Source organism: Liolophura sinensis, chromosome 1 (assembly GCF_032854445.1).
Source record: "Liolophura sinensis isolate JHLJ2023 chromosome 1, CUHK_Ljap_v2, whole genome shotgun sequence".
Classification (NCBI taxonomy): domain Eukaryota; kingdom Metazoa; phylum Mollusca; class Polyplacophora; order Chitonida; family Chitonidae; genus Liolophura; species Liolophura sinensis.
In genome coordinates, this window is record NC_088295.1 from 45,384,131 (window position 1) to 45,409,703 (window position 25,573).

General features: G+C 40.4%; 2 protein-coding genes across 3 annotated transcripts in view; one reads left to right on the top strand and one right to left on the bottom strand.

Moving 5' to 3' along the window:
• The window catches only part of LOC135475891 (uncharacterized), a 48,202-nt gene extending 37,515 nt beyond the window's left edge, over positions 1–10,687 (top strand). For both annotated transcript variants that reach the window (XM_064755842.1, XM_064755850.1), the window contains 2 exons: positions 6,746–7,147; positions 7,542–10,687. In XM_064755842.1, coding sequence (XP_064611912.1) covers positions 6,746–7,147; positions 7,542–9,487 — 2,348 coding nt within the window. In that variant the 3' untranslated portion in view covers positions 9,488–10,687. The remainder of the gene's footprint in view (positions 1–6,745; positions 7,148–7,541) is intronic.
• A 669-nt stretch (positions 10,688–11,356) lies between these two features.
• On the bottom strand, positions 11,357–25,278 carry LOC135461355 (uncharacterized). Its single transcript, XM_064738401.1, has 12 exons — positions 24,971–25,278; positions 21,807–21,966; positions 21,306–21,476; positions 20,663–20,754; positions 19,805–20,031; positions 19,018–19,271; positions 18,071–18,293; positions 17,240–17,329; positions 14,864–15,075; positions 13,460–13,663; positions 13,095–13,269; positions 11,357–12,157 (listed from the first exon to the last, which is right to left on the bottom strand). Exons 1-12 carry the CDS (start codon positions 25,276–25,278, stop codon positions 12,033–12,035), a joined length of 2,241 nt encoding a protein of 746 aa, XP_064594471.1. The 3' UTR covers positions 11,357–12,032.
• Positions 25,279–25,573: the final 295 nt, after the last annotated feature.

Below are 25,573 nucleotides of genomic sequence, written 5' to 3' on the forward strand. Positions count from 1 at the left end.
CTGAGTGGTATCTTGTAGACATCGTCAAATTTCCTCAAGTTTGTGTTTTGGGCTCAGATTTAAAGCCCGATTAATAAAGGAGCTTTGCGATGAACAAAATTGCTCATAATTAATCAGTGCCTCTGACCATTGGGAATGCAAAAGAAATGAAATATTAATTAAATGTAATGTTATCGATGTAATTGGTAATGTTATCATTGTAATTGATAATGTTTTGGGAAGATGTTAGCGGACTGCTCTCTTTTAAGATCCATTGCGGATGAAATGAAGGCAGTTCTGATATGGTGTCCTTGTACGTTCACAAAAACAACCCTTTTTTGAACATACCAAAAACAAAGATATCATAAAAACAAAAGTGTTGCCATCAGTGAAAATGCATTTATTGGACATAACTCAACTGATCTTCCGAAGTGGCCCAACTCTCAAGTTTTTGGTGGGATTTTGGTTGATTTTTATTTGTGAACTGCTACTAGTCTGTTAATTATTTTGATGTGAAACAAACAGACACAGTATTTCAATTGTAATGTGAATTCCATCAGATATATGACTGGATAATTGTTTGTTCATATTTCCAAACTTCAGACAATGGTTTTGTCAGATTCATGCAGTTGCATTCTGTTGCATTCTGTTGCTTTTAGGCAGACTTGCTAGAGATTCCATTAGTCAAGTTGTGTAGATTGTCTCTGTGATTGACAGTAATTTCTGTGTTGATAAGACTTTCTAAACCACACACTGTCCTTCTGTGCTGCTGATTGAGGCAGCCTGACTCTACTTAACCACCCTCTCCAGCTAACACTGACCTTTTAGACTGACTTGACAGGGTTATTAAATCAAGTACATGCAGTACCTCCTTGACTGTCTACTTGTACAGCAGGGTGGCTCCCTTTGACAGGAAGTTGCAATCTGTTACATAAAACTGACTTGCATGCAAAATATGTCAGATGTTTTTGCAGTACCCACTGATTTGGCTATCAGTTCCATACATAACAGCTATCCTTCTGTTTTTTGGGGGGGAGGGGGGTTGTTTTTATTTTTGTTTTTTTTTTTTCTTTTCTTTTCTTTTTTTTGTTGCGATCATGCTATGGGAAGCTTTTGATCTTGCCTCATTATTAACAGCTTTTTTTTTTTTAATATTTGAGGGCAATTTCGTCAGTGATATTGCTTTTTGTCTTTATCTTTTCTCTTTCTTATGAAGTCTTACGAAATCATTATCAGATGGAAACGTAAACCTATATGTAGTATTTTTTTGAACTCAACAACTGATTTTATAAATAAATTAATTGTGTGTAAGTGAAATCCATTTGTTTGCCCAAACATTTCTACAAGTACATCTACAGCCATCTGACCGTTAATCACTTACTTAGTATTGGTTTAAACACAACTTTCACTCATGGCTGATGGAAGTCACAGAAACATGTGTTCGTAATGAAAACTTTCAGATTTGGTGCTAAAAAAAAATCAATTTCCTGAAGTGGAGGTAAAGCTATGGAAATTCTAGATCAAAGCTGGTTCTCTGGGTGGACTGCAAGTGACAGGAGCTTGAGAGAGACCGCTACTGGATAAAATCATTAACCCATTTCCATGCATTGACAAGGAAGGCCGGGCAAATTCATTTGTACCAGCTTTACCAATTAGTGCCTACTGACAGCTGGCTAAGGCTATAGTCCCCCAGACAAAACACTTAACACAGCGCCAACACCCAGCCACAAAAACCTGGCATCTGAAGCTGAAGAAGAGGATACAATGGTAGCCAGTGAGGGCTGAGTGACTGAGATCACTGAAGCTCTACACCTGAGCCCCTCAGACCAAGAGACCCACGCTGTCCTCAGTGGACCAGTGACTTCCTCTCTACACATGCTAGTCTTTGGCTCTGTCCATTAGCACCATCTTGACTCCCAAGACAGGAGGTCCTCCAGAAGATAGAAGTGGTGTGATGACTAGCCAAATCTCCAGGTTCTCTGGTGCCACCATCACTTCACAACTGAGCTATGGGTGTAAAAGTGGTTTTACAAACATTGAGGTGATGTTTTTATGCAATCATGTACATGTACTGTAGCTGCTGTACAGGGAATGTCTGTAACAAATCTAAAAGCTACCAGCTGATTAAAGGTGTACAAGAAGTAGAAAATGAGAATATGATTGGAATGCAAAAGATATTTGTGGACAAGTTTTTAGCCCTTGTAGTGTAGTTGGGTAAAGGCTTTGTAAATTACATGCACTGTTTATGTAGATTCTTGTAAATGGTAGGCCTATACTTGTTTATTTTGCAAGTTTGGGTATATTGTATAGTGAACCATGAATTTCCCAAACCAAAGAAGGTACTTATACAAATAACTTTCATGGTTTTCATAGGTAGCAGACAATGAAGACCAACCTCAAATGTATCCATCTTCATTTATTTTGATTACTGTTAATCGTAACACAATGTTGAGGAATTGTTTAGATCCTTGGACAGCAGTCTGGATTGTTGGATGGAGGAAACCCAAGGGTCTAACATAAACTAGCAGTCAATTTGTCAGATATGTGTACCTGATGAACCACCTGACTTAATGCTGCAGCTACATGTATATGTAAACCATAAGTTCTTAATCCCCAACCTCATTGGTTTACGATGACTATGAAGCCCCTCTCCCCATATTTGAAGTCATACCTGTGATAACCTATTATTTACAACAGAGTTTTGAAACTGCATAATTACATGTAAGTGACATTCGGGTCATGTAGATTACATGTTCTGTGTTCGAACCAACCACGTTACATGTTTACATCTCCGTAGTTAGCATGCCAATGTGGCGCAATGACCCATGACCATCTCACCAATGCAGTCGCTTTGTCCAGCTCAGGCTGGCTTCCTATTTGGTTGTATGTGAGAAAATCTACCAGCAACCTGTGGATGGTCAAGGGTTTCCCCTGGTTTGGTCCTACTATAATGCTGGCCATCGTCGTGTAAAAGAAATATTCGTCAGTGCGGCAGAAAACACTAGTCAAATAAGTCAATAAATGAATAAACAACTCCTACACTTCAAGTGCTTGAAGATTTGTCATAGTGACACACATCATCCAAAGCAAACATTGTGACCTTTCTGATTAAATCACAGTCCTCAAAAGAATTGTGATTTGGCAGAGTGACTTTGGTGTTCCGTTTCAAGCACCAGTCAATCACTCAGCCAAATGAGAGGATGTTTTTCATCTAGTTAAATGTCATGTTTGTCTGAAAATGTGATCCTGACCTCAAAGAACATCAGATGTTGAAAAATACAGATCAAACTCTCATTCAACCTAGAGGGAAAAAAACCCTGCCATCCATAAATTCATCGAGTTGTTCAATTTAAGGAGGCTTTAATAAGCAGACAAGTTGTATCAATTTCCTGGTGTTGGGTTTACGGGAGGGTTGAATTCCATTTGCTCACTAGCAGTTCCCTCATCGTTACTTGAAAATGGGGCTGAGTTTTTTCACTGGTCAAGGTATTTTAGGCAGATGATGAACCACTTGAGATGACGGGAAAGTATTTCTGCTGTCAGCTCCGTGAAAGCTGGGGAATGTTGGGAAGAGGCTGGTGGATGGGTTACCATGGCATCTGGTCGGAATCCTCCCGATCCTCAGTCTGAGACCTATGCTCCAGCAGGCAGGGTTGAAAGATGGCACTCCGCTGTTGATTATTTCTCTAAACAAGCGTCAAATTGTGTTACTCCATAAAGGCTTGTCTTTCTCTGAGATGGAGTTAATGACATGCTCTGGTTTACCTTTGAGATGTAATTAATGTTTGTTCAGTTTCTTTCTCCACGGATGAATTTTGATGTCTGTATGGTTTGATCAGCCTGTTTTGTAGTGCTTTTTGCTTGTTTTTTTGCTTCTTCTTTTTTTTCTCTTTTTTTTTGTGTGTTTCAAGCTCAGATTTAACTGTCATAGAACTTCATGTAAATTATGATGCCAATCAGTAAGTCATCTGGGGTTTTAATGAAGGCTCTGATTCTGTTTTGTCTCTGGAGGAGCTGGCGCCAATTACTGTCAGATATGTCCGACCAGTGTGCAGTCATTTCCCTCCAGTCACTGCGAAAATTTTCCAATGCAGCTGGAACCTAATTGGTTTTTGAAGCACAAAACTTTATCCCCTTTGTTTACGCTGCATTTTTGAAAGCTTTCATTAAAATGTTCTCTGTATGTAGTTACAGGTTTTGACTTCGAAAGTTTATTTTTATTTTATGCAAGTTGCATGGAGAGGTGGCAATAATTCACAGTGAAAGAATGGCTGTGTAAATATAATTAATGAGTCTGTATGTACATGTATGTTATGTTTATACACTAAATAAATTGTTCTGATTGCATGAAGTATGTTTATACAAAAAACATATGTAGAATATGTAGAAATTTCATGTTGAACAGGCATCATTGAAGCTGTTATTTGAAAGAGTGGGATTCCTTTACGTTGTCGTACATGCCGCAGCAAAAGAAATCTTTGAATTATACAAGACTACAGGTACATTGTTCATGTCACTAATATATACATGCATCTGCTTACAGCACACATTTTGCTGCATATCTTCTACTCATTTGTAATACTTTAAGGCTATGCGTTTAGGCATGAAGTCCATACTGGTGCCCGTTATCACTGCTCTCTCATAATCTAGGTATGGTGAAGTCTTGTTGAAATTCCGGAATCGTACAAGTTTTGAGTGGTTTATGGGAGAGCACAAAACCTGCATGCTATTAAGCACATGTACAATCAGTTGACCAATTTACACAATCTCGTATTTACATGACTCCCTTAGATCATCCGGTGTCAAACAGAGCTGCTGACCAAATCGGCCAGTTAGCCATGAAATACTGCCGTTGCATGGCAGGCAGGTTAGCAGTAATTTATACAAGAGCACAGCCATGTAATATTTTTGCGGGCTGCCAATTTAATAGCGATTCTGGGTGTCCCGCGAAGCAGTGAGCGATGTGGTCATTTGCTGGGTAAAAGGCAGATGCTGTGATCAGGGCCGGGCTTGCTCCTAAACAATACCCGGGGAAATATCCAGTGTTTAGTTTGTAGGCAGGAAGAAATCAATGCTCTCAGAACTTCTCCCACACCATTTATTGAGATTTACGAGGTAAATGTCAAGTCCTCGATATGACTCAATAGGAATAGCTTGCAGCAATATCAAATATTTATGGATGTCGTTATATCCCTTGCCCTTGGCTAGAATAATTCTTGGCTCAGTTCTTTGACGATCTTCTGCCCAGGCCTCTCTTGTTAAGGAACATGGATGTTGAGATTGAACCCACCTCAGACTGAACCATTTGCATCCACACTTCTGTTTTTTCTTCTTTTTTTGGATGTATTCCATTTTTTTCTGGTTCCCCCCCCCCCCTTTCTTCACCCTTAGGATCTGCATTTTTTTTTTTTTAAGGGAGCTACTTGTATGAATAAAAAAAACATTTTGAAAGATTTATGGTTTCTAGCTCCTCACGATTTAGGTATTTTTTGCTGCCCTGTCACAGTTGATTTGTCTTGGCCCCTGTTTTTTCCGGTGGAGTTCACCATTTTTTTCCCCATGACTTCGCTACAGCGAAAGTGATCACATGCTTCAAAACTGGTATTTGAGATTGGAGAGAAAAATGTTGATGATCACATTTGAGTTTACTTCTACATGTAGTTTACCTGTAAATCTACCTCTGTCTTGGCAGAAAATTGTTTTCCGTTTATCTGATTTCCCCGCTATTAGTTTCACATTTTCAGCTTATCTGGTTTTGGGTAATTACCAGGCTGTACATTTTTCACAAGGTACAACTTTTTATGTGGCAGGTAAATAGTATTCCAAACTGTTGGTGTCATATAAAAAACAGTTGTAAGTACATGTTAACAACAGCTGTGCAAGGTAGTTAATAATGCAGCACACATCCAGCCCTGCTGGTTAGAAAATGCATCATATATATGTTTTAATGTTCATGTAATGTGAAGATTTCATTGACTGCATTTAGAATACTTCTATAGAAACGCTGTTTGGTCACATAAAATCTAGTGTGAAAGTATTGGTTTGAGGGAAATAAGATCTTTTCCCAATGGTTATTTAATTGTGTCCCAAGGTTTACTTATTTGTGTCCCAATGTGTGTGTGGATAAATGCAGTGGATTTATTTGCATTCACTTGGCAGTGGGGAGATAACTGGAGCTACATGTACAATGTATACACCATGTTCTAGAGTAGTCTCCCTTTAATGACATGCTGTAACAGTGTATGATTGAATGATTATGGCTTAATGCCACTTTGGCAATATTGCAGCTGTGTTGTTTCAATGCTGTTAGAGTTGGTCTATAAACTACACACAGATGTACTGTTAAACCAGAGGATAAAGGAGGCTTATTGAATTATAGTTTGAGTGTTCAGGAACATGTAAAAATTATGATTTACTGCTACTGGTACAATTTCCACAATAAAATACATGCACATTAGGTGTGATCGGCAGTGAATTTATAGTACTTTTTCTGGGGGCTAGTCATGGCCTTGGTTAAGAATCTTGTCTTTCCATCACTATTTCAAATGAGGTGTGGGTTTAGTCGTGGCCGCTTTCATTGTTCTTGGGGCCTGTCTTGACATATTAACTCATTATCCACACGTATGGTTTACACATCTGTAAGTCACCTGGTAAGATTTGTCAGTAACTTGCTAATGGTCAGTGGTTTTATCCAATGCACTTCGCTATCTTCCACCCGTGAAAGTAATATCAGTCAAACCTCATGAAGTTTTCTTCATTTTTGTAGGAAGTGGATATTTTGTGGTGACGCCTGACACATACCGACTGCGCACAGATGACCACAGCCAGACATACGGCACTGCCATGGTGCAGTACCATCCTATGTACATACCTGTCCCCCATTTCAGCCACCTCCCACCTGGTTACCATGCCAACAGGGCTGCCCAAATGAGGACAATTTCATGTCAGACAAAGGGTGAGAGTGACCCTCCCAGTCGAGGCAGGGTCAAACTGGAGCGCAGCCATAGCATGAAGGGTTCCAAGGGTAAAGATCTACCCCAGAAAGAGTGTGTGGATGAGCCAGAGTTAAAGAGAAGCATGTCCGTCAAGTACAAGACTGAGAGGGGGAAGACAGTGTACAAGGATATTAACCTGAAGAACAGTAACCTCAACCAGGAGAAAGACAAAGGTATGTTCAGGAAAGATGTGTGAATACATGTACAGTCTGTTTCATCCGTGATCAGTTAATGTGAATGAATCAGTTCAAAGGTGTACACTTTTAACAAGTTAACTGGCAGGGGATTAGGCCACCAACATGGGCATGGTGGTGAAAATGTTAACTTTCCACCTTTACATTCACACTCACTGTAGTGACAGATGTGTGTAAAAGTCAGTTTTAAGAATTTAATGATGTACTCACTTGTTATTGATCCACAGCTTACACAGCATGATTTCTGCTTTAAACACAGTTTCACAGTTTGTGAAAAGAGTTAAACGCATTCAAACTTTTGAATTCTAAGGTGGGCTCTATCAGTTTCAGCTAAGTACTGACTTATTGCCTTATTTCATTATTGACATTTCAGGTGAGAAGGTTTCATTGCTGAGTAAACTGTTTGGAAAAGGAAAGAAGAAAGCCCCGCCTCCACCGCCTGTCAAAGAGGTGGAGTATGCATCATTCTCTGCTCAGTTCCCGCCTCCTGAATGGCAGTGGTACCAGCAGCAGATTGAGAAACATCGGCGAGTAGAAGACTGGGTAAAAAACCAGATCCCTAAGTCCGAGACCTGGCCCTACCTGCAGGCTCCCCCCTATAGTGTCGAATACAACGGGGCAAAGCCTATGGCAGTGTTTGCCCCAGGAGAGCAGCCACATCAGGGACAGTTCATGCAGGCACCCTGTCCAGTGCACTCCGGTGGGGAACCTGACCATCATGGCATGGACAGCCATCAGCGAGCAGCCACCTTACCTCCACACAGACACTCCAAGCGAAAACAGGGTCGCAGCAAGTCGCTAACACGACCCGAAGCTGGACGGCACAAGGGCAACTCTGAACTGACCCGTAGTGCGGAGAGACTGAAGTTGTCGTATGAGAGCTATGAGCATGGAGGCAGTAGTGTTGAGGTGAAAGAAAATGCTGACCCTCAGTTACAGGGACCTCCACATCCTATCCATAGCTTCATGTCTGTAGATGAACATCCCTATGGTATCCCCTACCACAGTACCCCAAGGGAGCCAGGTGTGCCCATGCCGGGCATGCCTATGTTACTTCAGCCTCACCCATCGTACATGGACGAATCGTACCAGCCACGTAAAGGGGAGATGTTTACGGAACACAGTGTCCAGGCTTACGGGAAGCACGACAGCAAGGAGCCCCATTACAACAGGAGAGCTTACAAGGCCAAGAAGAAACAGCAAAGGGCCAGCGAGAATCATAGAAGAAGCTTTAATGAAGGAGACATCAGTTACGAATATAAAGGTAAACTGCCTAAGAAGGAGTCTTCTTTCGCTGTATCTTGTGAGAGTGGGGTCAACTGTGTTGGTCAACTGAGCAATGATGACGACGGTAAACCGGGCCAAGTTTCTAGTCACCTGGGTCAGGTCCATGATGGTCAGCCTGGGTCAGAGAGTCAGGGGCGAGCTGGTCAAGCTGACCACAGCCATTCTCGCCACAAGTCTTATCTCATGAACAATAGTGTGATGAAGAAATCCCATCGACACAAACACAGAGGCCACAGAGAAAAGTGTATCCCGGAGGAGAGTGAGGTGAAGGATGCTGATGACTCTGCTGAGATTCAAGAACATTTCAAAGCCATGAATGTGGAAAAGGTTGACGTTTGTGTTCATAGAAACTTTGAGGAGTCTCAGCTGCATGTGGAGGCTCAAATCACCACGAATGCTGTATCCACAACAGGCAGTAGTGGAGAGGCTATTAATTCAAACAGCGGGCAGAGCTGCGAAACTGTCCTAGACAACCACAAAAACATTTATTCAAAGGAGGACAATAAAGCTGGCGAAAATGTGACGATGGATGGGAAGGAGGTCAGTGTTGGGGACAGTGGGTTTGGCTCACCTAGGAATGTGGAAGTGTCCCCTGATAACAAGTTTCCTGCTGGGGACAGCACCACTGATAGCATCCAGGCCAACACCCTCCCACAGACTAAGCACGGCCTTAACATTCTGCGGAACACTGACCGTATGGCCAGGAAGTACCCCCAACACAGAAGCAGCAGTGGCTCAGCCTATGCCGCCCACATCAGTCCCTATGCCAATGGCTGCCCAATACCTCTCAACAACCAGAGACCCAAGGAGTCAAACATAGACACGGCTCACAAGCAGCGACCCAAATCCCAAGGGGACGTGCTAGTCCACCCGTACCCCTCCCAGAATGATGTGGTACCCTACCAATTCAACTCACAAGGGGACATGATACCCCCTCAATACAGCTCCCAAAATGTCATGGATGAAAAACTGTTACAAGTCTCCAGGAAGTTTCAGATGGAAGGAGACTTTGAAGTTGTAGGTGTGGTTTAGTGCATGAAAAGATTCCGCTTCTGTCATGGTAAAGCGTCATCTATTTTAGTCAAGGTTTTTAGACATATCTGTACTGTTATCGTTGATATTATCAATTGATATTCTTCATTTTTGTAGCATAATTATGTTATTTAATAATGGCTGTATATAGTTTTATGTGTAAATTATTTTTTTCTGTACATATTATGGGCGAGTAAAGATTTCTTTTCCACCCTTGATGTGGTGTTACAACCTGACATCCTGGTGAAGTCATCATTAAAAACTTTGATGTAAATGTAGATAGATAATTGCTCAAGTGGCCTTTCTGCCTATCATTGTGTTTAACAGTAACTGAGCCATCAACTGTTTTGTTTGGCCATGTTTCACATTGTTAAATCTTTTATCAATACTTTACGCAAGAAAGGAGAGAAAAAAATATCTCAAAAGACTAAAGCCTTGGAAAAAATGTCACATTTTATTGTAAAGTTTTAAGAAGATTTTTGAAGGTGAGTAAATGTTGTGATACTTTAATGTAGACTTGTATGTCTGGGTTTTAAACCAAGAATTTACCACAATTCCATTTGTGTACATGTAGTTGTGTCAGTATGCGTTTGATTAGCTCTGCCAGAGTGGATGAATTCAGTGTGGATTTGTGTGTGATAGTTGCTCAGATATCCCAGCCTCGTCAATACCTAGTGCAATTTCGTGGCTTTTTAAAGTAGTTTATTAAGTGTCTCTGTTGTCCGCAAAAAACTTTAAACTGTTAGCAGAGAATTACTTCTATTTTTTCTCTAATCATGTTCCTTGTAACCACACTGTTATCGAGTGGTTCCTGATCAAGCTGAAAATCTTGTATTAAAGGAATTTGTCTAAATGTGGCTTCAGTTCATTCTAGCTTAGCAAATCCTTTCAATAATTAATTTATATGTACATTATTCAAACTTTTTTAAAACTCTGACTGCATAGTGTTGGTTTAAATGATACATACACGTATACCGCCATATAAAAATCTGAAAGAGGCTGGCATTTCTACGGTAGAGTCTTTAACTTTAACACAATGTTCCAGGGTACAAGGAGACATATTTGTCTATTCTATAATGTGTAGTTAACTGAAAGTATCTACCAACGCTTTCTCAACAGTTGAATCTTACCTTTATCTTTGTCACTGTTCTTCAATGCCTTCTGTCTTTGCTCATCTCTTAAACTATTACCTAGGTAATCTATGTCCTCAAATAAAACTTGTGATTTGTTGATGTATATTAAACAAGATCAGCTTTCATCGTTCTTTGTGTGCACGAAGCTGATGGTGTTTCGTCCCTCCATTCTTTGGCTTACCCCGGCAAAGCATTGGTGCGCAGGTTTGCTTAACTCCTAATTATTCAGTTTCAAAGAGACAGTCTCGGTACTACCTCACTTCATGTCTTGTTGAGCATGTGGCGATAAAGTGAGCACTGGTCAGTCCAGTGTCAGCAATTACATGTACCCGATAGGGCGATGTCCGGTGCCCGCAACATGAGGTTCTCCTAGATATGGCTACCATATTGCCAAAGTGGCGTTAAGCCAGATATAAATCACTCATTGAACATAACGTTCTGGTGTGGCTGCGCCATCAGGCTGAACTATTGTAGTACAAGGCCCAATATGACGGAAATTTGAACGTCGGCGTTATAAATTCCAGCCGAACAAATTATAAATTAGCAAACCAACAGCCAAAAACTGAAATGTGGAATGATGTGTAAGCCTATACTACACCTACCGAAGAGCCTTTGCTGATTGAAGAAATAAAAAGTTCTGCCGCCAAACCCAGTTGCCCATAAAGCGATGGAATCACTTCTACTGTGCGAACTCTCGCTGTCTAGGCTGCAGCCTTTTGTCGGCAAGTTTCCTCGAGGAACCTGGATGAGTGCAGGTAATGGTTTCTCACTGCATGATTTCATAAGAAACTGACCCGTGTCTTGCTAACAAAACCATCAACCATGTGATGTCAATGACTTAATGAATTCACACTGGCAATGTTAATATTAATTGCTTTAAAGCCCGGTTTCCACCCACCATAATGCTGGCCGCCGTCGCATAAGTGAAATATTCTTGAGTACGTCGTAAAACACCCATCAAACAAATAAACTGCTATAAAGTATCCACGAAGTAACCTTATAGCGTAGTGTATTGTATGAGAAGTACTTCATAATGATGTTTAATATATTCCACGAGTGATATACAGATCAAATTCCAAAACCAAGAGGTTTTTCTAATGCAACTGTCCATGCGAGTTGCTTTAATAAAACCTGACGCAGATTTTCTACCATGGAGCTTCGCCACTCCCAATGTGTGTTTCTAGAAGAAGAAATGTTTCTTTGGAAAATTCTTTTCTTGAATTGATGCAACGATTCTATTCTGTGTATACACGGTAAATTTTGTAGTCTTTCAAGGCGATCATATAAGTGAAGACCAGACTTGTTTTTATAATTGTTTTGTTATCCTAATGTGCATTGTTAATGATGCGTTAAATATCAATGAAATATCACGCACTGCGATAATTTTGGGTGGACATTTATAAACATTCAATCTACTCGAGCTTTACTCCACGAAGAACTTTTTGGTTAACAATAGTAAATGATGACGTAAGTACATTAGAATCCACAGAGCGAGACTGGCCCGGCTGTTGTCCACCTGCGTACACCATCATATTCCCTGTAGTAGAAAACAGGGGATATAATAAGCTAGTATATATTAAACTGAAAACACCTTACGGGCCGTAAATATTTTCATGTAATAGGTCTTTCACCATATAGGCCCTATTCATAACATGAAATAACAATGCTGTTACATAGGCCGTCGCTATTGTATAGGAACTCGAATCTACGTTTCAATCCTGTGATGATAATGTTTCAGAAATAGTCAGTCTATGTACTGCTACACGTCTACGAACACCTGATGTCATCAACAAAAGTAAATACCCAGTAGAAGTTCCGACAAGTTTCACTGATATTTATGTGATGCCACATGCAATTTAGTACAACACTGTCGCCGAAATACCTCTTTTGGATCGGTTTTCGTGTTTAAGTGTATGTGTTAGCCGTTCTAGGCAAAGTTATAACATATATAATTACTCAGAAGTGTTGCTGTATTTGGACGCCCAGCTATGACATTCTTAACAAGAAAATTTGAGTTCCGCCATGCACTGACGCTGCTGTCTGAAGACGCCGTCGAAGGGGGACTACTCTTCAAATAGATTTTTTTACTGTTACGGGTCTTCTCTTACAGGTACAATGTATTATACATCACTTTTTTCCAACTAGCACATTTATTTGCACCGTTATCAACGACCATTAACAAAAACACGTTTTCAGTATCCGATGTAGCTCCTCATATGTACACTGTCCTACGCTAAACAAGTTCTTACCATTTGCTAACAGGTACAAACGAATGAGAGGCGTGTGCGGAGTGCATATGATCGTAATAGACGCGCACAGGAAGCAAACGATGGCAATCGTATTTAAGACCCATTCGGGTAAGACTAAACCTAGTATGTACAGCCGTGGAAGGCTGCCTATCTAGTCCAGCAGGAGCAATTAACGTGCCTAGTGTGTGGATGTTACGCTATAGGTTTGATTCTTTCTGAACATACCTGGCTCTACGACAAATCCTCTATCGTCGTCCCAGATGGCCATTTGATGTGGACGGATTTCAAATGTATATGCCGTGTCTTGGTTTGGTAGAAGCGTGGTGCGGTAAACCCCGGCTAACTGTATATTAGGCATGGTGGACGAGGGATTCACCCAGCGGATGTACACCTGTATTACCTGGAAAGTCATACAGATAAAATCAATTGCATTATTACATGACAACCTCATGTTTTTCATTTGTATAGACTTTATTACAAATTGCACTTCTGTATAAACCATCAACCGCTGTATGAAGTCTGTAGAAAAACATAAACTGGAAACAATCCCGAGAAAATCTGAATGAAGGGTATGTAGAATTAAAGTTTACCTCATCTCCAGTGACTGTGCCCACGTTTTTGACCACGACCCTGACGGTCTGGGACTGACCAGCGGAAATAGTTCTGTTTCCCAGAATAAGTGAATTGTACACGAAATTTGTGTAGGACAGACCATAGCCAAAGGGGTACAACGGTTTACCGGTAAAATACCGATAGGTCCGCCCAGCCATGGTGTAGTTGGTGATTGATGGTACCTGCAAAGAACACAGGCAAACAAAGGATTTTACAGTTTTTAAACCAGAGTAGCGAAGACAGTGCGATAGCTGGAGAATGGTGACACGTAACCGGTGAAATAAAGCCCCTTGGAAATTTGCCCCTGTCAGAGTTCTATTCTAACTGTTCTGGTAAATGCATAAATAGTAGCAAATTACACGCCCCTAGCACCATGACTTAATCAGAATTAGGTTAAAAAAATTGCTATGATGTTAATTGCAATTTATTAGACTTCAATGGTCTAGAATTACTCAAAATGCTGTGTTGTCATATTTAACAAGCAATAACATTAAAACAAACCGGCAGACCGACTGACCAGTAGGCTCAGTGAAAAGCTAAAACATCTGCAGATCATACGTGGGAAAATCTGCCAGCAACATGCGAAAGGTCGTGGGCTCCCATTGGGCTCAGCCCGGTTTCCTCCCACTTTAATGCTGGCCGCCATCGTATATAAGTGAAATATTCTTGAGTGCGACATGAAACACCAATCAAAACAGTAGATACTATAGATCTCCTTGATTTATGCATCGTCCTCTCCCTCTCCGTCATGAGACCATTTCATTATGCAGTTCAGCAATAATGCATATAATTGCTGGTAAGCTCGTGTTGGTGTAGGCAATTTCAGCATTTTGTATCATTTCGATTTATTTATTTATCTGATTGGTGTTTCACGCCGTACTCAAGAATATTTCACTCATACGACGGCGGCCAGCACTATGGCGGGTGGAAATCGTGTAGAGCCCGGGAGGAAACCAATGGCCATCGGCAGGTTGTTGCAAGACCTTCGGCCAGAGAGGAAGCCAGCATGAGCTGGACTTTAACTCACAGCAAACGCATTGGTGAAAGGCTCCGGAGGCCCCTTCATATAGAGATTTAAGGCACATACTTATACAGATATCTATGTTCTCCAACATCTCTAATAGCATCTCCAACATCTTATCACCAATATTCCCTTGTAATTTACAGTGAATATGTCCATTAAACATCACTACGCACGCAGTTACATCTTCTAAATCAAGCTGACATCTCAATGGAAAAGTGAAAAGTTCATACTCTTTTCAAAATTTGTTTTCAACGCGTGTAATATGTAATGCTGTGTATAACACTGCACGATTGTCTCAAGATGACAATCGCTTTGCACCCAAATATCGCCTAGAATACACGTACAGAACTGTATTTACCTGATCCAAAGACTGGTACCACGTGTAAGGCAATCGACCTCCAGGATTCGAAAAGTCGCCGTTATTCATCAACACTCTTGCGATTGCCTCCCCTGCCGCCTGTGCCGGGAAGAAAGCCTCCAGGATAGCTTTGATGTTCGAGCTGGAGTCCGCCATCGAGATTTCCAGAGGTCCAGCATTCAGTAAGATCAGAACTATTGGCGTTCTATTGCCTGTATGATATTGACCATTATTGATCAAAACACACACATTAATGATAGCGCAAAACGCATTGTTAGTTCAAAACATTGCACGTATAACTTGCAACACGTACGAGGCACTTGAGATAATTTTGGCATCTAAGTTGCATGTACCCTGAGTGAAAAATTCTTGGGTATATAGCATTTAACAACAATGAAATAAAAATCTGTTACAATGTATCAGACAGGCCCTATGTATCACCATGCTTCATATGTTTTACGTTGAGTGTTGTCTGGAATTAGCTATCATGATGCGAGGGCTTAAGCTTAAAGATGTAAGATTTATGAACCGTTAGTTTTTACGTCATTTATCGCGAGGTACAATCTAACCTTTTAACGGCTGTATATTAATGAAATATTTCTTGTCTGAAAGCAGGGTACGAAGCACACCATAGGTATCTACATGTAGGTTACGAAATAATTTGTTCACGAAAAGACATGGGACGAAATAACTTGTGCACGAAAAGACTTGGGACCAAATGACTTGTGCACGAAAGATTTAGCGCCAAACACTACATACAAGTCCAACGCAATATCAGATATTTTTATAAATCTGCATTTATCTGTCGCTCGGCACTTGTCAATTTAATATATAGCGCAACGATTTTGTGTATATGCATTATTGTACTCCCGATCCTTAAGTCCAACGTTCTGTATCATTTCGCCATACCACATAGTACAACACCCCATCCACATCCTCCCAGACAACACCCCATCAACACCCTCCCAGCTTCTACATAGAACTAATCATGTCATGTTACAACAGGTAGTTCCCAAGAGTGTACTACAATATTTCCATTGTAATCATATCGAGAACAAATTACAGTTAAGCCCACTTCGGTCTTATTTTTATTATTTTATAGGTCAGTGTGTCATGCATGTGTCCGATCAGTCTACCGATAATCAGTCTGGTTTTGTCTGCTGACCACAGTGATGGACTTTGATCTCTCAGGTGATGCTCTACTAGTGAGCTGAACAGATGGCGTGCGCCAAACGCAGTTACAAGAGAAGGAGAGATATACAATAATACACAATGAGCAAAGACTCGATATATAGTTATCATATCAGCTGTATATAACCAACATTTGACAGACACAGATAGCGAATACTCGAGTCTGACCTTCGTGAACGGGGTCAAGGCTGATTATACATATTGGTCAAGGATAAAGCTACTTGAACAGATGAATACAATGATGCCAAAAGTTAGATAAAAAAAAAAGAAAAACGCGTATTCGTCTGCATATTCCAATCGAGAGATAACGAAAATGAGATATGTCACACACACATCGTATTACTCTGATATTGGAAACGTTAAGCGTAAGAACCATCCCGCCAGCGTTTAATTTTGATTCAGTCAAAACTTAATCTGTTAATTTTAACAGAAAGTCTGTTGTTTGAGTGATGCTAGAATGCATTGTGTTATTGTAGCAGACTGCTCTGTTAAATATAGCAAACCTATTAATTCATCATAACGATTCTGCCACACTAACATGATATGTTGAGTATTACAGAATATTATGCTATAATAACAGAATACATTCACTCAGACAACAGACTTTATGTTAACATTAATAGATTAATTTTTTGATTGTTGGTTCCGGTTGCGCACAAAATTATAAATGGTGTAGGCACTTGGAACCATTGAAACAAGCTGTACGGTGTTTCAGTTATTCCTATTAATGTATCGTGAGACATTTCTCACGCATATGCTGTACGTTGAACGTGGCAATGGGGTGTTATACAGTCAGTTTATGGTTTCCTTCACCCCAAAACAGAGGTAATTTTCGACCATTACATGGAAGTAATCCAAAATAATCATATTGCTGTTAGACTGACACCATTAATTAAAAGTTCGCAACTTGTATAGCTTAACACGGAATTGCATAATATTTGTCTTCAAGTCAATGCTGATAAGTTTGAATTTTTAAGCTGTATGAAAATTTTGTGAAATCTCACTGTTTTGGGAGATGACCGATGTGTGGTCACAAGCTGCTACGCATGCGTATTTCCGAAAATCATGAAACCCGCAGCATTAACAAGAACAACAAAAGGACGTTGTCTTATAAAGCTGCTTGTTGCAGTGGGAAAAAAACATATATGCGATGACAACTAAACGGATCTACATTAGGCGACTCACTCATAGAAATGGCGTCCTGAAGTAACTGTGCCTGCTGCCCCGGAAGATCCATGGTGGCTCGATCGTTTCCTTCGCTCTCTACAGACCGGCCTGTCAAAGAAACATAGGCACTATACAAGCATCTGTGATTTTTACGGATTTGTAGTAAAAAGCGATTTGAACAGCATCTAATTATTTCCGACTACCCATATGTACTATCCAGTACTGAAATCTTCAGACTTGGGAAGTAGATTTCCTGTGTTGGATTGACCAAATATCTGGCAAACAATTTCAAAGTGGTAAATTTCCAGTGAATCGTTTAACATGATGTGTATTCATCCTAATTAAATGGTTTTTAACGCCACACCGAAGACTTTGTATATTTGATGGCGGCGAGGACTGATGGTGGAATACTTTGTCCATTCGTACAAGTGAGCGTAGGGATTCTTGGCCTGAACACAGACATTGTCCGAAATTAAACTATGTAACTTCTTGACGTGGTGTGTATGTATAAAATGTGCTTTGGTTAACACCAATGTATATAAAGAAGAAATGAAGAGCAAGTCAACGGGAAACTCGTAAAACCCTTCTATCCTTTAACACAGGTGTTCATCGTTCTTTTCTGTAATATGTGTGCTCATCAAACACCAAGGTGTGTAGTAGGCCTATACAAACACTGCAGCCTAACATAAATCGATGTGTTTTACTGAGATTTGGGCCTTCTTAATTTGTGAATCCTCATGGGGTCTCCCATATTCTAAGACTTTACCAAAGTTACAGAAAATAAAGCATATCTATGTTGGTTTGTTCCATCCATCGCCTTGTAGCGTCTCCTGGAAAATGCCAGCTTACCTGTACCAAGGACAACAAACACAATGTCTTTTCCGGTGACAGTGTTTTTCACGTCCGAAGAGTTATAACTGGTACATTTCGTAGTTTCACATCCAGCTGCAAAGGTCACAGCGCCACCAAGTTGTTTTAAACCGTCCAATGGAGTTGTCGTATACTGCGGATTCTCGTCCGGGGAGTAGTCACCAAACTGCTGCCCTACATTGTTTGCCATTGGTCCGACTACCTGTAGTTATAAATACATGTATTCACCGGATGTTGCTTGACTAGCTTCATATGGAATGTGGAATTCTAGACGAAGACAAAATCCCTAATGTATAAATGTAATTCCTTGAATTCTGTATCACATGAATGGTAATCACAACGAACTGACTAATTATGTCACTCAGTGCAAAATGGCCGAGGGACACACAGACCGGCATTATCAAACGTAACAGCTTAATTTGTTATTCAAGTAACACGCCGGAGTGTACGGCTACACGTTGCCAAGGTTTTGAAATAATAAAGCTTCGCTATGAGATGCCGTGAGCAAGGTAGGTCAAGTTTTTAAGGAAATGGTCTCGGAATTTGATAACCAAGTTTTCAAAAAGACAAAGGTTTCGGCAATTCAGAATGTCCAGCAACTCATTTTTATTGTGTTTTTCAAGCCTAGTTATTTTGAATGATACCCTGACAATTGAGATACATGCAAGGTGGATGTAAAAGCCTCCATTTTGACCGGTCCTCTGACCAAGCAATGTATTTTGTCCAATTAAAAGTCCTTTGTCCCGGCATGTATTTATTCTAGAGGCCACCTATAAGGTTCTGTCTACTTTCTCTTTATTCTAATAGGATAAAGGTATAAAAGTAATTTTTGGTGCAGTAAAACTCTTGATCTCATTAATTTCTAAGTTCTTCTTCTCTGAACTTTTCATTTAATGCAGTTGTTGGTGTAATTTTTTGCTACATACCCCAATATTTGCGTACTGTCCTTTCTTCATAGGCAGAAAGTTGTCTGCGTTTTTCAAAAGCACAAACGATTTTAATGTGGCCTCCAAAGACAAAGCCCTGTGTTGTGGACTTTGAATAGACTCGAGACTAAGGTCGGCGTACGGGTTCATGAGTTTAGGGTCGAACTCGCCCAGTCTCATTCTGGTGTAGAAAAGAGCGCTGACTCGTTCTTTTACGGTGTCCATGGTGACTTTACCCTGAGATACTGCTTGCTCTGGAAAATGATACCTTGTATTTGGCAATAAATTACTAGAGAGTCAACAATGATATACTGATCAGCAGGTATAAAAGAAGTAATGATGACCTAGGTGATGAAATGCGACTATTTGTGGGATCACAGAACATGACTGTACTTTATACTGTCTTTTTACGCCTCACTTCCCTTGATCGCAAGTGCAAAAGTCTGGCCTCTGAGGTAGCCATATAAGGCTATTTTATTCACCACATCTAATATCCTCTTTGAAAACCTGATTTCCACACGGACGTTTTACCATGTACCTTTTGCCAGACATACTAACAGAGACATCAAAATATCAATGTAACATGATGCACTGATGCCCACTTATGTTCAAAACTGAATCAACCAACGGACAAAGACATAACATACCAAGAAAAAAACATCCCATTCTGAAATCAGACTGTTCTCTTCATTACTCAGGTAGAGAAAGCTTTTCACCTGTACTTTTTTTTTTAAATGTATCGCCTTACACTTCCACACGACATTCGCGCATACTTTGAAAGTCCTACCCAATCCAAACATCACGGGATCAACCAAGTTGTTGGATAACTCCAGATTCATGCCGGCGTTTACAATGGCCGTCGCGGCGTCCACGTTATTGCTGACATAATGATGTTGTGAGATGATGTTCTCCACCGCTCCTTGGTCACTGATCACGTAACCACGGAAACCCCATTCCTCTCTCAGTATTTCGGTGAGAAGTTTGTGGTTGGCACACGCCGGAACTCCATTAATACTGGAATAAATAAGCCTCACAATATTGGCATGATGGATGAGGTGAGTTAATCAAAATAATCTACCATGTTCGCTGCTCTGATTTTAAGTCTGTTGTTATATACATGATTAAGTATGGGACATTGGCTCATTCGACTTTTTGTCTAACCATAGCAACCAATGAGGTTGCAGGATCGAAACCAGCTCTCGCTGGTTTGGTTGAGTCTTTCAGTCAGGACGTTTGTCAGGTATATGACAGGGGGTGATCGCTCTAGTTCTCTCCTCCCACACACTTGACATCCTTCATATAAGTGATAAATTCTTCATACACGTATATATGGCCTTAAACTTAACCAAATGAATAAATATCCTTCATATAAGAGATATATTCTTCATACACGTATATATGGCCTTAAACTTAACCAAATGAATAAATATCTTTCTTTGTGTTGATTGGGAGATATCATATTTTCCATCAATGCTACCGGCATACAATCATTTCCTGACCATGTGAAGCCAAATGAGGATATAGATGTATTTCATTTTCTGTTCCTTACCTACCTGTTCTATTTATTTATTTACTCAAGAATATTTCACTTATACGGCTGCTCCCAGGACAGAACCAGTGGAAAGCCCTTTCCATGCATGTCTACCTGTTATAACTGCACATTAGGTTGTAGGTACCGGCCTCGACACACATTCGGAACTGGGCCAAGAACGTCAGACGCCAGTCACGCTCAGACACCTACGTGGAATTGAGCAATTGTTACAAATGATATAAACAGTGGAGTGAGCTATGTATACTTCTCTGTTTACATTCATTGGACAAAATACCTAATCATTACCTGCTCAACTGTTCAATTTACTTAGCAACATGTTTTTTGTATCATAGCTTAAATCTAAGCTACAATTGCCGACAATTATTTATCTTCAGTCAGCCACAAGATCGAGTTGATATTGGCCCTGACTCATTTGCTCTAACTCAATGAGATAACATAAATTACGTTTCCATTTATACAATTTCCATGGAACCACCTCATATCCGTGTTCCAAAACATCCAAGACACGTCAATTAAAACATAAATTTATAATGGCTTATCCTTCATGTCTAATTTAATTTCTTGAGTTATATATATATATATATATATATATATATATATATATATATATATATATATATATATATATATATAAACTTGTGAAGCAGGCTGCATATACCACACCATTTACAGCTGCGATGCATGCGTTTTGGCGATGTAAATTACCAAAACGGGTTCTATACGTAGAAGTTCGTACTTTGGAATCAAAGGAAAATCTTGAGACTGGTACATTTTCGGGCCCCCCATGGACGTCGAAATGTTTACAGCCGGCATTAGCGCGGATGTATCGACTATCATTGCCCTGAAGTCCATACACAAAGTGCTGAGCCAGAGTGCCACTCAGGAAAGGGTCCTCCCCATAGGTCTCCTGTAACCCACCACACAACATGTAAGCGTCTCACAGATGATTAATACGTTAGGAGAAATGGTATGATTGACGACTAGAACGGGGCTGAGCAGAAATGTTAACAGCCGGACAGCGTTTTCTTGCGTGACCGATACCACAAAGGCCCTTTTAAAATCACGATGCTTAGTTTTTGATGTTGGAAGTTAGAATTTTGAAATATTAACTCTGAAGATAAAATTTATGAAGTGATAATAATAAAAGTCAAGGTTTGATTGAAAATGAGTGAAACCTTTACATTTAAATGATGATGCCTTGACGTCTTTATTACTATACAGACTTCCTCGCCATTACCTGACTTCTGCCCCACAATGGATGTCTCATGATGTTGATGACCGGGCTGAAGCAGCTAGCACCTTTGTGATCACCATATTGCTCTTTCTGCATGTAGTCGTTGAACTTAGCCCGGACCTCTATAGAGGTGGCTTCCGCAACTCGCTGTATCAGCGACGGACTGAGAATAAAAATAACATTATATATCGGTCATATCGTGGCGAGAACATTTTCAGTGCGGAATTAGTGTGGCTTTAGATACGACAATGACAGTATCCAAAATCAAACCAAAAGAAATGTTTTTAAAATCATCGAAAAAAAAAAAACATGTGTGATTAAAATATTAAAGCCCTCTTTTAAATTTCTGACTATAGACAGATGTGATAAAAATAAGACACACATGGGGGGAAATACTCTATGGAGACACCAAAAATGTTACTTTAGCCGCCAAGGTAACATTACTGATCAGAAATCACACTTAAGTTCATGCCAGTCATTGGCTAAAGCGGATAAGGTGTTTGAGGCCCTTGACAAATGATGTCTAATGTTCGAATCCATCTTCTGTCATTTCGACTGTGGCTTTAAGTTGGGATGTTTGTCAGGTACGGTGGCTTAAAGCCGGTTGGCACTCCATTTACCCCCACTAATAAACCTGCCAATCGTCTTACCAGTAAAAAAAAATTATGACGTGCGGCGTATAAAATTCCAGTAAACTTGTTCAAGTAAACTGATTTCCAGGCTAAATTGCTATTTACTTATAGGATGAGACTTGCATATTATGATTTAAGCCTGGCATAGCTTAAATGCACTTTCAACTTGTGGCCCAGAAGTTCTCCAGTGGTTTGATACGAGAATGGATACAGTAAAAACGGTATATGGGGTGTCACACCTTATGTCTGGTGCTTCAGGGACCGCGACATTTGATTTGACAAGGGTATTTACATGCGACTAGTTTGGACCATGCTGCTATTACGGTTTTCTGCATCCAAATCTTTGGAGTTCAGCTGGACTCGAACACATTCACACTCGACTCACTGAGTAGGCCCCGACAGATAATCTTATGATAAAGATACTGTGACAAGGCAATATGTGTAGGCGTACTGCACAGATTCATTTCAGCTTATTGCTTGATATGTGCATGTTACATTCTGTATACGTAATAGTAATACTTCGGTTGATATTCGGTTGAATGCCACCTTATCTTCATATCTTCACCATTAACAATATGTCTTTTCTTCATGACAGTCGGTGCTCCACATTCCTCTAAAAAAATTGCCTAGCGACCATGCAGTGACCCTGAACGTTCATTTGATTGATGGCTGTTATGCGATGTGTGTTTTGATGCCTACATTAACAAGCTTCACTTCTTATAACACCCGTATTCTCGACTACGGCGTAAAACACCAGTCAAATAAATAAATAAATAAATAAATAAATAAATAAATAACGACATGTTGGATGGATTTCAGCAGGATTCGGACACACAACGTTTAGGGTGGTGAGCTGTAGTCGACTGTATAGCCACTTATAACCCTACCGTATTATGAGATATATACATTAATACTTTCGTATATATAGGTGTAACACCAGCTTCAAAAAGCGTCAATGATGCTATGTATCTGTTATAAATCACATGTTCATGCGAGTATACAAGTACATACATTTGCATGTGAACAATTGTATCGTGCCTGTAAGATTTAGCTTGACAAGTGCACACCTTTACACACACACACACACACACACACACACACACACACGCAAATATATGCTTACAAATCTCCACGTTCTCCACATTTGCCCTTTGGCCATGTATGTATGACAGCTTGTATGGATCAGTTTTCCTCTATGGGAACTGTTCCACAAAGCAAATCTATAGGCTAACTCCAATGTAACAATCAGGGTGATATATCCCTGTTAATGATATACGTCTCCATGATATAGTTACAATTAATCTCCCAACACAAAGGTCCGTAGCTGCACATCTACGCAACCAGTATGTTAGTATGGTCTGTAGTGGAGAGATTTACAAGTTACTTTCATCTCAGCAATTATTGGCTTTTTCGGAAATGTCCCGGTTGTCATCGTGAACGATTCGTACACACTGCAATCTACGAGAAATATCAATGATAGGTCTATATAATTGTATGCCCAAATGCACATGCACCTGTATTGTAAATACAAAAGGGAATATCCGGGAGCCTTGTTGTCCGACCGGGAAGAGGGTTGAAGCTGGAAGTTTTCCTTATAACTCTTGACCAATGAGGCCTAAGATTAGTATCCAGCTCCCGTGCGCTTAAAGGAGAAGAAAATTTAAATATCAATCAAATACCACTGAAAAAAGTATCCTTTTCCTCGAAGGTGCATGCCATAAAAAATTCTAATGTGTACCATAAGTTGATAAATTATAAATAAAGTCAGCGGCAAAATCCGCTGTGGGCGACTCCATTTTGCCTAAGAACTAGTCCTGAAGTCTTCTGTATTAGGAGGAGAATTGCAGTCGGAAAAGTGCAGTTCGTACATTTCCGGTAGAACTCCTCTTCCCAGAAGGTGGCGAGCAGTACAGTTCGTTTTCCGCTTAACGATAAGGAAACCGGAATGTTGGATGTAGGTTCCGAGTTTACACGAACAAGCCGGTAGTTTTAACGACTCTCATTGGGTGAGAGGCAACACACACCCAGCATAAATTACAGGGTGTTAAAGATGGAGGACGCGATGGACTCAGCGATTTATTCCAGCTTTGCCGTTTCTAGACTTTACGTGTATGGGAAGGAAAAATCACAAAATTATGTAGCAGGCAGCAGGCACCAGCAGACAGAAAAAAATGTGCTGTTTTCAGCCTACAGTGTCATGTTTTTTAAGTTTTCTTCTCCTTTAAATTTAATCTAGCGAGAGGCAATGGTTTCCCCTGGTTCAGCTCGTGTTCTTAATTCCCTCCATAAACCTGACTTTTGTGAAGTGCATATTATTAAAACAACATTCCGTTAATCCAGCGTTAAAACAAATTAAATAAAATTATTAATATATAAATAACAAAAGATAATTAGCCTAATATTTATTTATTTAGGCCTATTTACTTATTTAAGCCTATTTATTTATACAGCCTACTGATTTATTAGGCTTATTTATTATTTAATGCTTTTATTTATTTGGAACAACCCCAGTCGTGCCATGACTGATCGACTCACCTGAATGACGCGGCGAGCCCCAGCGCCTGAGGAAACGCTGTCGCCGGACCGGCCCCCACGTCTCCCCGTAAACATTCAGTGTTCCAGGAGTAAGGCTTGATCTGCAGACGGTCAATGGCAGGGGCCGGACCGCCGTGGTCCGCAACCCCTCCCCGAGACATCTGTAGCATCATCTCCTGTAGGGTAAGCCTGTTCACGAGATCGGCTACTCTGGCGTCCCAGGGTAAGGAGACGTTACGGAAGGGGAAGTCCGAAACGACCGAGCCATAGAGGGAAGAGAGGAGAGTCGTGGCCAGCACTAGCAGCATGGTGTAGTTGTTCGTAAAGACAGTGACTGCATGTACGGGTCGAGACAGCGACGGTTAGTGACGATCTAAGGCTGTGCAAGTGAAGATAGGCTAATACACTTCGAGATAACTCGTGCACATCTGTGGATCATGTACATCTATATCGCTGCAGGCCTATATATTGTAGGCCCGAGTACAGATATTCCCCAGATAGGCCTACTTCCGCTTTCATCACATATAGCATGTGACCTTTCAAAGTTTACAGAGGTAAAGCGTGGCAATATTTTTTTTTTAAAGACAAGTCTAGTCATACAGT